Raw genomic sequence first — 14,272 nt, 5'->3', positions numbered from 1 at the left:
CCTAGTAGGGTTAGATTTGCCATTGGGAAATCATTTTTAGAATGTTTACCTTGTATTCAGGTAACTGATTGAGGGCAGGATGATGGTTGTGTCCAGTTGACCAGAGAGTTGATTGTGAGATTTTTAAAGATTATCCCTATGGGTCTCACTCTACTTTGTTTTGAAAACAAAATGGCAGGCAAGTGAGTGGCACAGACATGAGCCTCTCTTCTCTCTTCTGTCTCTTAGAGTTCTTTTCCATGAGAAAGGAAAAATCCCACTGTATTTTGTTTTCCTAATGCTTCTTGGATTTTCACCAGCAGGTTTTTACAGTCTGTTGCTTGCCTCTCAGATTAGAAGAATGCTGGCATATTTTAACGGTTTCCTAGGATTCAAACAGCCTTTAATTAACAGCAAATTGATGTTTTGGAATGTTACCAAAATATGGGAGACTGAACACTGAGATGGGCTTCTTTCCTTCCAGCTTCTGAGTGCGTGGAGTCCTATAATGGGGAGTGGGGAGAGGAGTGGGGGTGCTCCGTTGCAAACAGCTGGTTGCCTACTAGTGTGCAAAGGGTGTCTTTATTGGCATAATATTCCCACTGCTTGCTCATTGGTGGCCTTCTAAATTCCACCTACTCATGACTGGGAAGAAGGTAGGTAGCCATCGAATGCTCAAAGCTGCCGGGGTGCTGAACAGTTCAGAGATTGTTTGATTTGTAGCTGGGTTCACTTGTTTTAATCCTCCAGTTGCCAGGGCAGTAAGGTATGGCTGCCTGTCTTTGTGGTTAAGTTTCTTTTCCATGCCAAGTTCATGTCATCTTGCTGCCAGAGTTTCGGATGTGGTGGAAAAGAGCAGTTCTGTAAAATAATCTCTTAGACTCGATGCATGTTTCGAGTAGAAGGTCGTTTTCAAAGAGGGATGGGAGTTCAACGGAGGGGTTTTCCTTTTGAATCAAGGGATCTTAGTGAAAGATTTGTTGCTGATCCAATCTAGAGCTTTAGGGCAGAAAGGAAGGATAGATTGTGGAGTATGGAATGTTTGAAATGGTAACTGTTACTTGCACAACTGTACAGTTATTATCTGAGGAGGGAAAAGGAGCAGCTTAACTAGCTCCCTCTGCCTAATGGCAGATCCGCTCACTGGCCACTTCCTAGCTGAGGCCGCTACACTCCCTGTCTTGTTTTTTCCAGTGACCCACAAAGCGGGCCTTTTGGGCTCAAAAGACACCTTGATTTTTTTTTTTTTTTCTGTTTTGTTTTTGTTTTTAACATGCATAATATGGCTGATTGCTCCCTTTGCTCTCCTCTCTGTAGGTGGTACATGCCAGAGCCCTGCTCTCCCAGCCCTGGTCCGTCCACCAGCCCCTCCTCTGCAACCTTCGCTGGATATCAAACCCTTTCTTCCCTTTCCTCTGGACACTGCAGCAGCAGTCAACCTCTTCCCCAATTTTAATGCGGTAAGTTCCCAGGTCACATTTGCATATGGCAGAGTGGTAAGTGCCAGGAGTACTTTGTTGTTGTTGCTATTGTTGCTTTTCTTTTTTTGAAAGAAAGGATTATTTTAGTTTTGTCCAATTAATGCTCACATAAAATGTTTTGTTAGTTCTCAGAGGAGAGTCTGCTGCAGGGTCCTTTCAATACAGTATTTGAGGTCATAGGGTTCCTTTTTTTATAACTGAGCCTATGGGACTTGTTATGAACAATAAATTCATTTGGCCACAAGGTTGTAACCTTGGTGCAGAATAGAAAGAGAAGTTGACCCAATAGAAATAAGAATAGTCCTGATGTGCCAGGGGGGAGTTGATCACTACCTCTATTTTGCTGTTATCATTTATTCCATGGATTGTCTGAAAGCCACGAGGTAGCTGGTGGCCTGGTTATGTAAGGTCCCTGGAGCCAGGCTCCTTCAAGGGAAAATGAAAAGAGATTTAATCCAGCTAGGTTGGTCTTGAGTTCATGTCTCCCGTTTAGTGTCTTTCTGGGTGGTACTAACGATATTTTGTTGAAATATATCTGCATTAAAACTTAATGCATTTGTTAAAGAGAACATTAGAATTCAAGTAGATGTCTAAAAACTTAAACGTGTTTTTTCTATCTGGGTTGTACACTTTAATTTTCAAATCGGTTGCTTGTTTTCTTGTTAGTAAAGAGGACCTCAGTAATCACTATAGTGATGCATTCCATTTGCAGAGCACTTTTCCTCCTTAAAGCAACTCAGCATTCTGGTGGAAGGAGGGTTTCCTTTGTTTGTTTGACTTGTTTTGTTTTGTTTTCCCTTCCTACCCTGTCACAGTTGCTCAGGTTAAGTATTTCTTAAATTACTTTGTTTTGGGGGCTCTGTTAATGGCCTTCTCAACACAAGTTCAATTACTTACTTGCTTCTATTTTTACTCTTAGCATGTCTTTGTAAGTTGACAGATTCCTCATATTCATCATCATCTCTTTTTGTACAAGCCGTGAGAGTATTCTTAGGATGAAAATAGAAATAAGGGTTGAAAAGGTTAGAAACCCGTGACTATTTTTTTCCTAATATCATCTGATTCAGATTTCAGCAGTTTGTCATAATGGAGGTCTGAGCTTATCAATGACAGGATGTGTCAACACAACCAAAGCAAAGAGGTCACTGAATGCCCAGTGATCTAAATAATACAGATTTCTTATTGCAACATCTTGCTCCCATGATGGAGTTTAAAAAATCTTCCCACAATTAGATCATTCTCTTTCAGGAGACAGAAGTGGGTCTTATTTTCTTTAAAAATACTTGGTCATGGGGACTCTGCGCGTGCCGGTGAGATGGTACCGTTATATGCTAGTCCTCGCTAAAGGGCACTTTGCTCTTTTAGGGGTGAGGGGTTTTCTACGGGAATCTTATTCTGAAATTGATGGAGCGTAAATGGAGGAGTATCAAGATCACATTTCCAAAGTAAAGGTTTCTAATCCTAGGCATCTCAATAAGAGTAGAGAAAAAATTGCTCAGCATCAAATTCTCGGATTTTTAAATGACCACACTAAAGTCCCTTGGGTTCCCTGTCTCTGCTGTTCTGTTAAGTGGCTTCCTGGCACAGTCTTGCTTCCCAGACACCCAGAGGTGGTCATCAAGGTGCGTCACCTGGCCTCTAAGACCACTTGGCAGCCCGCCTGTCAGTTAGGTCTCATGTCGGCTTTAGAGCAACTGAAGTGAAATTCCTGGAAGGCTCCAAAAGCTAAGTTCTAAACTTTCAGTTTGCCATTTGAGAAGCATTAAAAGCAAAATGATTTATTTGACGAGTATTGTTTGTCGTAAAAAACAAAGATGAGTGATTTGCTGAGCTATTTGACACTCAGCAAGTCTCTTTATCCTCTTTGCTACTATTTACCCCTCTTTAAAATAAAGGGAGTGGACCTAATATCTCTTCCTTTGGGGTTTATTTCTTTCAAATATTTGAGCTTTTGTGGGCAAAGACAGCACTGTGTGATGGTCAAGCTGGACCCTGTAAGTAGACTGACTATGTTCAAATCTCCAAGTTGCTGATTATCATCAGTATGACTTGGGCGAGTGACGTAACTCCCATGTATCTTGATATCTTCATCTGTAAAATGGGACTCATAGTTAACCTACTTCCTAGGCATGAGGCAATGCTTGTGTGTGTGAGATAGTATAAAACAGCACTCAACACACAGCAAGCACTATTTGAGTGAAAGCCATGCATAACCTGTAAACTCTTCTTTTTTTTTTGAATGCAGCAACTCATTGACTGATAGCAAAAGTTTGACTTGCTTTTTTTTCCTCTATGATGAATTTTGACTTACGTTTGTATTTGTTCCATTTAAATAAGGGGACCTTCTGTTGCTACGCATATGATTTCCTTTCAGTGCTAGTCAGACTGCAGCAATCCAGGATTAAGCCACTCCTTGTTTCACACTGAGGGAGAATGGTGGCAAAGCCCATAATCAGGTGGCTTTGGACTCAGAGTTAGAGTATAGAGCATTTCTCTAAATAATAGCCTGACTTCTCGATTTTGTAGCAGGTGTGAATCTCAATCCACGAATTCAGGGTATATGAAGCATAATTTTTTATTGCTATAAATTAATTTTATTCTTGATTCAAAAGTCCATTTTGTGGTGAAGGGAAATGCAGTTTAATTCTGTTTCAGGTTGTGCTGAGGTTGTGGAATCTAACAGGCTATCCATCTAGCTCTTGGTGGGAAACTCCCTCTGTTCACTAAGTTGTTTATCTACAAAGACATTTATAGATGGTCAGCACCTGGTTAGCATGGCTTTTTAAGCCCCCCGCTCCCAACTTTAAGACACACAAACTTTGCAAGGCTGTTGGTGGTCCCTTCTGCGTAGATGTGCCAAACTGCTATTATCTCTTTGCCAAGAAAATGTTGAACCATCTGCCACCAAACAACCTTCCCACATGACGCAAGTTCATGACAATCACAGACTGACTGCCTGTTATACTCCTCCATTGATGATATGTGTATGTTGTCATTGGTCTGTTGGGTGTAGGGTGCGGCACAATGGTGAAGGAAAGAAAAATATGAAGTAAAATCATGAAAACATAAGTGGACATCCCTGATTATTATCCTTCCACAAGAGCATAAGCCACTGGGTTTGGATGTTAGTCAAGTAGAATAATGAAACATCTGTAAAAATATTCATAGTTAGAAGGAAAAGGAAAACAGGTGGTGATACGGCTTGGATATGCTTATAAAAGAGGACATTTGATAAAAGCATTCGGATCCCTTGGTCTACTCAAAGTCACTTTTTAAAGATTAACAACAGAAACTGTTCTCTTGACCTAAGAATGTTGTATCCTGGTCGTTTCAGTAGCTTTCAGACAAGAGAAAGCTTTCCTTGAATTCCTCATGTACCCCCTACCCTGCCCCTCAATCTCTTAAGACATTGGAGTTTCAGTGCTTAAGACCATTCTGATCCCATTCTGCATCAGCATTTCTCAAAAGGAACCAATCCTGGAAGCAGGTAGATGATGTTTAGGAAGGAAATATTAGAAAGTGTTATGAGCTTGGTCCATTCAATCAATTGCTGTTAATTAAGCATCACTATGTGGCAGAAATAGTGATAACAAAAATTATATTGTGAAGTCTGCCCTGAAGTAATTCAATTTATAAAGGAAGCTGAAAAAAATATTTGTAAATATGGGTGCTTTTATGAGGAAAGATGTATAGGGTAGAATGGCAGGTTGGGGACAAGAGTGGATCTCTGTGTGGTTGGCTTAGTGGGGGGTTTGGTGAGAAAAATAGAAACTATTCTAGGCATGCAAACAGGAAGAACTTACAAGGATTTAGGTGCTTACAAAGCCTTTGGAGGTGTTGTGCAGGCACACAAAGGTCAGAGAAGGCTATTGTTGGCTCTCGATTTTTGTGCTTACTTTCATGGAATCAGGAAGTTGCAGAAATACAAGATGCTCAGTAATCCCAGTTACTTTCATCCAAATCCCATGAAATGCCTCTCTTTATGGGATCCATGCCTGAATACTGCTGGCAGAGACCCGTGGGAATGTAACCCTGGGGCTTCCAGTCCTTGTGATGTAAGGGAGAGAACAGAAGAGGGAAGGCGGTGCTGAATTGCCAACAGACTTGACGTGATGGCAGAATGGAAAGGTTTATGCATAATCAGAAAACCTGAGCATGTTTGCAATCATGGACAAGAGGCTAAATCTTGTAAAATGAGAATGACTAAATTTCTCTTAGGTTTGTGATCAGAGGGATAGCTGACTTTTAAAATGTTGGGAAATTGAAGCTGAGAAGTGGTTTGGGTAACTTAGGATATTGTTTAGAATGGGAGCTGATCATCAAAAAATGGTTGTACTCCTTGACAATTTTCTTCTTGGGTCTCAGAGTTTCCCCTTTGTTTTTCACTTCTCTAACATATTTTCTTCATGTCCTCATCGTAGTTATGACAATAATGAACCTTTAAATTTTTGTTGAAAATGTACAACTGTGGGGGAATGTGTTCATGGCAACTGACTGTAAGCCTGATCTTATGCCCCGCCCCTTCCATGGCTATGGTTCCCGTTGGCATGAAGGTTAAATGAGCAAACTGACCTAACACACCTGCATATGCCAGCTTCCCAGTAAATATTGAGGTCTTCCTTCTTCCAGGAAATGCACGAAAAAGAATAAGGTCACATAGAGGGCCCAAAGGCAGAAAGATGGGCAAATAAAGGAGAGTAACTATTTGCTTTTAGTTAGCCTGGGCCAATATTCTTTTTCTTTTTTTTTTTACATTTATTTATTTTCAGTAATCTCTACACCTAACAGGGGGCTCAAACTCATGACCCCGAGATCAAGAGTTACATGCTCTTCTGACTGAGGCATCTGGTGCCCCCTATTCTTTAACATTCAAAAAAAGTAAATCAGTACGGAAATACTGACTCTGTGTTACTCCTCTGTATGAGATGATTTCATTAGGGGAGAGGGAGCCAAGGGGGGAGGATGAGAGGGGGAAAGAGATACTGAGAAAGAGAGATCAGATCTTAGCATCCAGCTCCACTCCAAGTCCTCCTATTTCTCAAAAACAACAGCTACCCTAGACACTTGAGTGTGGTGTTAGTTTGAGTTCAGAAGAGTTGCCAGTTGCAGGGAGGGGGACAAGAAGGTGAAATTTATGTGATTTATAGCAGCACTTCTCATACTTTACGGTACATGTGAATCACTGGGGGAATCATGTTAAAATGCAGATTCTGATTTAGTTGTTCAGGTTTGGGACCTTAGATTTTTAATATCTGTGGGTATTGGGAGGGGAAGCCAGGGGAATGATTAAATACACTGGACAATTCTTACTCTCCTGGAGCATATTTCTTCATTCATTCAACAAAAGTTTATTGAGGACTGACCATGTGCCAGGCCCTTCAGAATCAGCAGTAAATCTAACAGGCTAAATTTCTGTCATGGTGGAACTTACTTTCTGTAGTTTGCGTAGTGGGGTGTCAGGGAAGTTTGAAGTATTGGAAGCTACAGCTGCATGTCCAGCATGGTCCTTCTGTGGTTGGGTTTCATCTCAGAAATACTGTGAGCCTTGCTTGTAGGGTGACATTGTGTAGGACGTTGGCTACAGCTGCCATTTATTAAATGCTTATTATGTGCCAGGTATCTGACACTATTACCTGCCTCTCGACTGGCTGAAAGCAAAAATTTTCTTTGGAAGTTTAAAGCTTTTATGTGTGTCACGGTCTCAAAATTGTTGGTGAGAAAAGCACATGACTGAGTTTTTTACTCACTTACTCATTCAATAATTTATTCATTCTACAAACTTTTGAGTCCCACTGAATAATTCTATATATTGAGACATGGGCCTCTTGAAAATAATAGCTCTATATCAAAGGCATCTTTTATAAAGATAACCCAAATAAATATAATGGAGAGTATGAGGAAGGAGATGTAATTAATCTCTTCTGCATTGATTTGCTTATTGGACATTTACTAAGCACTGACTATATGTCTGATACTATAGCAGACCATAGAAATACAAAAAGAAGAAGGAGGAAGAGGAAAAAGAAGAAAGAGGAGAGGAGGAGGAGAAAGAAGGAAGGCGAAGCAGAGGGGGTGAGGGGGAGCTGAAAGAGGAGGAATTGTCCTTGTATCTATGGTATTGAAATAAGTTGATTAGTCACTTCTTAAAACACTCTTCTATCAGCTACTGGTAAACAGCTAGATGTTAAAACACTGCATTAGGCAGTAAGCTTCAGGCAAGCAGGAACCCTATCCATATGATTTGCTTCATTTGTTGAAAAAATGGGGTGGAGAAGTTAAATCATTCTATAAAGGACTCTGTAATTAAATGCTTAAATAAAGTCCTTTGAAAGTAAATGCTCCCTGAGTTCAAGGGAAGGTGAGATCACTTGGAGGTGGCCAAGGAAAGCTATATGGTAAAGGTTAAGGCTTAATTTGGGAACTGAGATCAGTTCCATATTTATCTTGTTTGGTAAAGTAACCATAGCACAGAGCCTGGAACATTGCAAAGACTCAACACATATTCTAGAATGAGTGAGTGGAGGATAGATGGATGCGTGGATGGATAGACAGACAGACAGGTGATAGGGAAAATGCATGATAGATGATGGAAGAGAAATAACCATCATAGTTGTGCAATAAGAAACATAATTGACAGAGATGTCTCAATAATTAAAAAAAATCTAAGTAGTCACTGTTTTCATATATTAGATTATTTCCATCTAACCAAAGTTATTAATTTAAGCAATTATTAGGAAACATAAGCAAGCATAACATCAAACCATCCCCTTAATTTACATCAGTAATTTTTTGTTGGCTCATGCGTTTATTTACTCTCGTTATATAAAAGAACAGTGATGTTAAAATCACGGTGGTTATTTATAGAATGTCCTCTAAAATCAGTATTTTATAATATTCATCAACTATTTCATGTGAATTCAGAAGGACTCTTACCATAAAATATTGGTGAGGTACTTCATGACTCTAAAAGGACAACATTATGTGTGTGTACCATATATTCTACAGCCGTAGCTTAAATATGCATTTATAATAGCATAGTAGGTGAAGGACAAGAATCCAGAACCCTAAATAGGAAATAGCAGATTCGAGTTCTTGCTATCTTCAGACATATACCCTTCCGGACCTTCATTTCCTCCATCTTTAAAATGGAAATACTACCATGTTTATTGGCACACTGGGTCTCCTTTCCTTTCAAAACCTATTCTTTACTCTTGCTTTCCTCTGTGTTCTGTATTTTGTTAACTGCTCCAGCTACGGAGACGCCTCCCTCCCTCAGCCAGTGTAGGAGTTAGAGAAACAATAGTTCAGCACACTTGCACTTGGTTTTTGAAGAGATATTAATTAAATCCAGCTCGTATGTTAGTAACCGCTCTTACTAAATGTTTACAATTGCTGCTGTCACTAAAATACGTAGGCAGCCAGCTGGAAATTATGGGTAGAAAAAAATAAGACTGTCTTTCTTAGTCACGACGGGTAGAGGGTGTGGAAATTTTTCAGGTGAAAAATGCCATAGTAAATATAATATTGATTGCTAAGTTTCTTGTCCTTTGAAGACAGAGGTAGCAGATTGCTAGCTAGCTCTGTGCATTAAGTGTGTCATATTTGTGTAGCAAAAGCCTCTTAAGAAACATCTCCTTATGAAGTCTTCTTTCATTATATGTTTTCACACTGAAACAAATACATAAGCTTGTTTGCCGCACCCCATAGCTTCCTGTGAAGCCAAAAGCTGTAAAAGTCAAGCCTACTTATAAAGACTCCAAAACACAAAATGGCTTAAATATAGAATATCTCAGCTTGAAAGTAAAAGGCTAATAAACAAATGCACAACACGCAAATATTTTTTCTATTTTAATACTTGTTTACTCTTTGAGGAGGTAACACATTTTCCTGGGATTCAAAATGTAAAAAGAACAGCAAAAAGTTTCCCTTACTGTTCTTCCCTTGCCACTCAGTCCTCCCTTAAGTGACTATGAGGGTGGTCAATGACTCTTCTATCTATCTTTCCAGAGACAGATGTATGTATGAGTATATTTCTTTCATTAAAGATTGTGGCATAATACACATCATACTCTTATTTTCCCTTATCAGTTAATCTAATCATAATGAGCTGAAACCTTGCTTTTGCAGAGAATCTATTTGACCCGTTTCCTAGTCTGAATTTCTTACTAACTGTTTGATACTGAGAAAAGAGGGGGACCCGGATAAGAGCCTGTCTAAGCTCAGAGTTTATGGGATCTAGCAGCTCTTTTGGAGATCCCTACTCCAAACTTAGATATAGACATTTTAGAAATGAAATAAACCTTTTAGAGTTAATTTGTTTCTACTCCAACTCACTTATTTTACAGATAAGCCTAGAATAATTGAGAGAATTCCAGTTTCTTGGCTAGTAAGTGGCAGACATGAGAAAAAAACTGAGACTCGTGTCTTCTGTTTCATGAGGATGCTAATCATCGAATCACAATGTTATGGATTGAATTGTGTCCCTCCCCCCTGCCCAAATTCATAACCCATAGTGCCTTTGAATGTGATCTTATTTGGAAATAGGGTCACTGAAGATGTAATTAGTTAAGACAAGATCATTAGAGTGAGCCCTAACCCACTATGACTGGTATTCTTATAAGGGGAAATTTGGACGCAGAGACACACATAAAGGGAAGGCGATGTGAAGAGACACACGTGAAACACCATTGGCAAGCCAAGAAGACAGGTCTAGAATAGATGCTTCCCTTAAAGCCTGAAGAAAGTTGACACTTGGATTTTGCACTTCTAGCCTCCAGAACTGTGAGGCAATACATTTCTGTTGTTTAAGCCAGAGAAGCAAATATATTCCATTTTTTGAGGCAATACATTTGTGTGTTTAAGCCACCCAATTTGTAGTACTTTGTTATGGCTAGCAAGAAGGGTTTTTAGAGCCATCTGATCTACCAACCCCCCCCCCCCCATCTCCCATCAGACTCCATACTACAGTGTTTCTGACAACTTGTAATCCAGCTTTTTATTTACTCTCTGCAGTGATTGTAAATAAGTCTACCCCTGGGGGAGAGATACCCTACACCATAGGTCACCTACCCTACAGGGAAGTTTTCTTTATGGAGCTGGTTCAGGCTCCTTGGAACTCTTATAAACAAAGGAAAAATATAATGCACAATATATTGCATTTTTGTAAAAAAATATGTATTGATCACGAACTGAGTGACAAGGGATCTTAAGGCAATTTTACACCCACCCTTTTAAAAAACCTAATTTTATAAGAGTCTTGTGTGTTATAGCTATTACCTGAATAACATAAGTAAGGAAACCTGTGGGCGAGAGAAAAAATAATTTGCCCCAAATCACACAAATAGTGATCATCGAATCATGTCTAGATTTAGGTTCAGTGATCCAGGTTCAGTGCAATTTCATCTATAGCAAAGCTAACTGATCTCGTGCCTGAAAACAGTTGTAGTTTCTTTAATCAGCTATCAGAGCTTTGGTTCTATATTAGTAAATCAAGTAATCTGTAATTCCTTAGAACACTTAACTCCAAAACAGTAAACTATTTCTTGAATAATATTCTGGCCATGATTGGACAAGTATGGAAAAGAACATTTAGATCATAAGTGGGGGCTGTATATTATGTCAGCCTCAAAAGCATTTATGTTGTAGATGGGCAATCATTGTTAGGGGTATGAATAACTTTAAATAGCAATAAATTTAAAAAATATCTGCTCCTACTCCAGCAACAATTCAGGCTTCATAAGACTCAAGACCAATGTATACATACATACGGGAAAAAAAATACTAAACTTAGAATTTAAAAGGTTTGAGTTCTATGTTTAATACTTTCTCTATTGTGAAACTCTGAATCCAGATTTTCTCATTTGTGGAACTAGAATAATCATGCTGACCTTATTCGAGTGTCTAAAGGTGTTAACGATTAAAAGTAATATAGAAATAGTAGGTATTAAGGAAGTCTATTGAATCAGAGGTTCTGGTGTGGGGACCCTAATGAGCATTATTTATAATCTCCCCAAAGTGATTCCTTTGCCCTTTAAATGTTGAGAGTCAGTGTATTCCACCCTGTGGTCAAAAGTGTTGGGGATATCCAGTTTTACAGCTCAGTATATGTGTAAAAAGAACCTCAGACAATTTTTTGAGGAAAGCTGTCTCTTTACACGTCCCCTCAACGCAAACGTGAAGAACAACGTGAATGCTGTTTCTCATTACTCTTAGTCAAAGGAATGAGGACTTTCTGCCAGCAAGACAATTCGGTTTCATGACCCAGTGCTTGTCAAAGTGTAGTTCTCAGAGCCGTGCTGATCCAAAAACTGTTGACGGGTCTGTGATAGGTAGAGAAACAGAGAGTGAGCAGCACTTGTAAGTTTTTATAGCACTGTAGAGCAATTTTACATCTGTTGAAGCCAGTAAGGAATTGTGATTTAATTTTGTATGTTTTTTCATTTTATTTTTTCTGGTAATTCATTTTATTATATTTTATAAGAGTTTTGGCCTGTGATTGGTGTGGGGGATAGCTGGTCCTTCAGCAGAAAGAATTGAGAAGCACTGCTCTGCTCCTATTGTAAAGGATTTGAGTTTCATCTCTACACAGCAAGTGATGGGGACTTTGAAGCCTTTATATAATAATTCGAACTATGTATTGAGACAGCCACAAATACAGTTTCATCCAAATTCCTTTAGTGCTATCCAATTTCCCTTATCCTGGTGAGGTGTGGCAATGGTAAATGGCTCTCTCTGAAACTCGTAAATCAGGACAGTAGGAGAGTCAAAAGTAAGATAATATGCCTTTCGCCTTTCTCTGAAGCTTAACCCCTTATGGCACATTTTATCTTGAGTTTGGGCAAGTATGAAAGAGGTAAAGTTAGCTGTTAATTCTTGAGCTTCCTTTCTTGAACACTCTAAAATGGAATTTACAAGGACCTTGCTGAGGGATTTTAAGGAACTAAAGAAAAAAAGAAGAAAGAAAAAAGAATTTTAAGTGACTATAGAGATAAGAAACTAACTTTATTACTTCGATTTCTAAATCCGAATTATTGCTTTAAAACGAGAAAATAGAATAAATGATAGTCTAGTAGTACGGTAGGCTTGAGACATTTTTAAAGCATTTTTTTCCCAAAGGAAATCACACAGAAAAAACAATCAGTTTTTTCAAAACATCCTTGTGCTCTTTAGAACATCTGTGCATACCTACTGCTTTAGTACTTCTGTGACTTTTGTCACCTGCTACATTGAAAAGCAACAGTCCCTGCTTTCCTAGGAACTTGTGATAGGAAATATATAATAGATAATCAGCACTTTCTACATTATAGAATTCATATAACCAAATAGATAGTGCTTGTGTATGATAGTCTCTGTGGGAAGACTGGCCTCCCCCCGCCCTCCCCCCACCATAACCTTACTTGTTCTTTAACTAGAAAAAAAAAGTCCGAAAATACTCACTTGGTTTTGAGACTCAACTTAATTAGCTCTTAGACTATTTATCAGGTCCTATTGGCATACTCTGGTTTTGAGATCCTAGTTTAGAATGAGGGCAGAGAGATAAAATAGAATGATTTTGAGCTTAGAATTTATTTCTTTTTAGTTCTACTTATCTAAAATCAGTCATAGTAAAACATTTAGAATTTTGAATAAGGAAATATATATATGTATATATACACATGTATATGGATATCTATGTTTATATGCACATATACATGCTTCTTACTGGGGATCATGGTTTAAAACACTGAATCTAAGTATATAGAAAAACTCTTCCATATGTGTGTCAAGAGGCTTAATTCAATGATGCTCATTGCAGCAATGTTTTTATTAGCCAAAAGAAACAAAACAACTGCATGACAATCAATATGGTTATCAATAGGAAAATGGGTAAACATTGAGATCTATTTAATAAATGTATCTTAAGAGATGTTTGAAATAAAAGAGTTGTTTTTACATGGAAATATCATAAAAGCAAAAGGTGGGATGGGAAGGAAACACAACTTGCATAGTGTGTACAGAACTATAGAATATATGCGCACATGCATGTTTTAAAATCACATGGCAATGAGAGAGAGAAAGATTGATTTACGGCATAGAAGGACATGGACTGGAAGAACACGCATCAAATCCTTATTTGCAGAGGGTTCTAAGGACTGAGAAGGAGACAATAGGACTGGTGAGGGGAACAAAGGAGACTTCAACATGTCTGTAACATTTGAGTTTTGTTGTTTAAAAAAATAGTAAATTCTGTAACAAAGGCAAAGTGTTGTTAATATTTAGTTTTTCAGTCTAGGCAATCGGTACATGGTTATTTATCATTTCTGTGTACTCTATGTATTAAAAAAACACTAAATTTTGTTAGTTGCAAATGTCTTTGGCAAAATACTTAATTGCGACTTATACTCCCTATAATGATTAGTTCAGGGCTCAGCTGATATTAAAATACTTAGACGTGCCAGCTTCAGACACAAGAATCTATTTTCTGATCAACATGTTCCCAGCTCTGAGATTTCTATATCACATTTATGATTAGGTTGCTCAAAGGCTTCTACTAGAACTATTTAGATTAATACCCAAGTAGAAAGGTTAACACATTGCTTCTTGTAACTTTCTACTATTTATTTTATTTTCTAAAGAGTTTATTTATTTAAGAGAGAGAGAGAGAGAGCAGAAGTGGGGGAAGGGACAGAAGGAGAGGGAAAAGCATGTTCCCCACTGAGCAGGGAGCCCGATTGGGGCTCCATGTGGGGTTTGATCCTAGGACCCTGGCATCATGACCGGAGCCAAAAGCAGACACTTAACTGACTGGGCCACACAGGCGCCCCTTAACTTTC

The 14,272-nt window shown here is 38.6% G+C and overlaps 1 protein-coding gene across 3 annotated transcripts in view; it reads left to right on the top strand.

The window, feature by feature from the left end:
• Positions 1-14,272, top strand: part of ZNF385D (zinc finger protein 385D) — an 849,127-nt gene that overhangs the window by 642,458 nt on the left and 192,397 nt on the right. For all 3 annotated transcript variants that reach the window (XM_040636861.1, XM_040636860.1, XM_040636862.1), the window contains one exon: positions 1,297-1,439. In XM_040636861.1, the coding sequence (XP_040492795.1) occupies positions 1,297-1,439 (143 nt within the window). The remainder of the gene's footprint in view (positions 1-1,296; positions 1,440-14,272) is intronic.

Source organism: Ursus maritimus, unplaced genomic scaffold (assembly GCF_017311325.1).
Source record: "Ursus maritimus isolate PB19 unplaced genomic scaffold, ASM1731132v1 scaffold_20, whole genome shotgun sequence".
NCBI classification, from domain to species: Eukaryota; Metazoa; Chordata; class Mammalia; order Carnivora; family Ursidae; genus Ursus; species Ursus maritimus.
The sequence above is the reverse complement of the archived record's forward strand: the minus strand, read 5'-3'. Positions and strand labels throughout refer to the sequence as shown.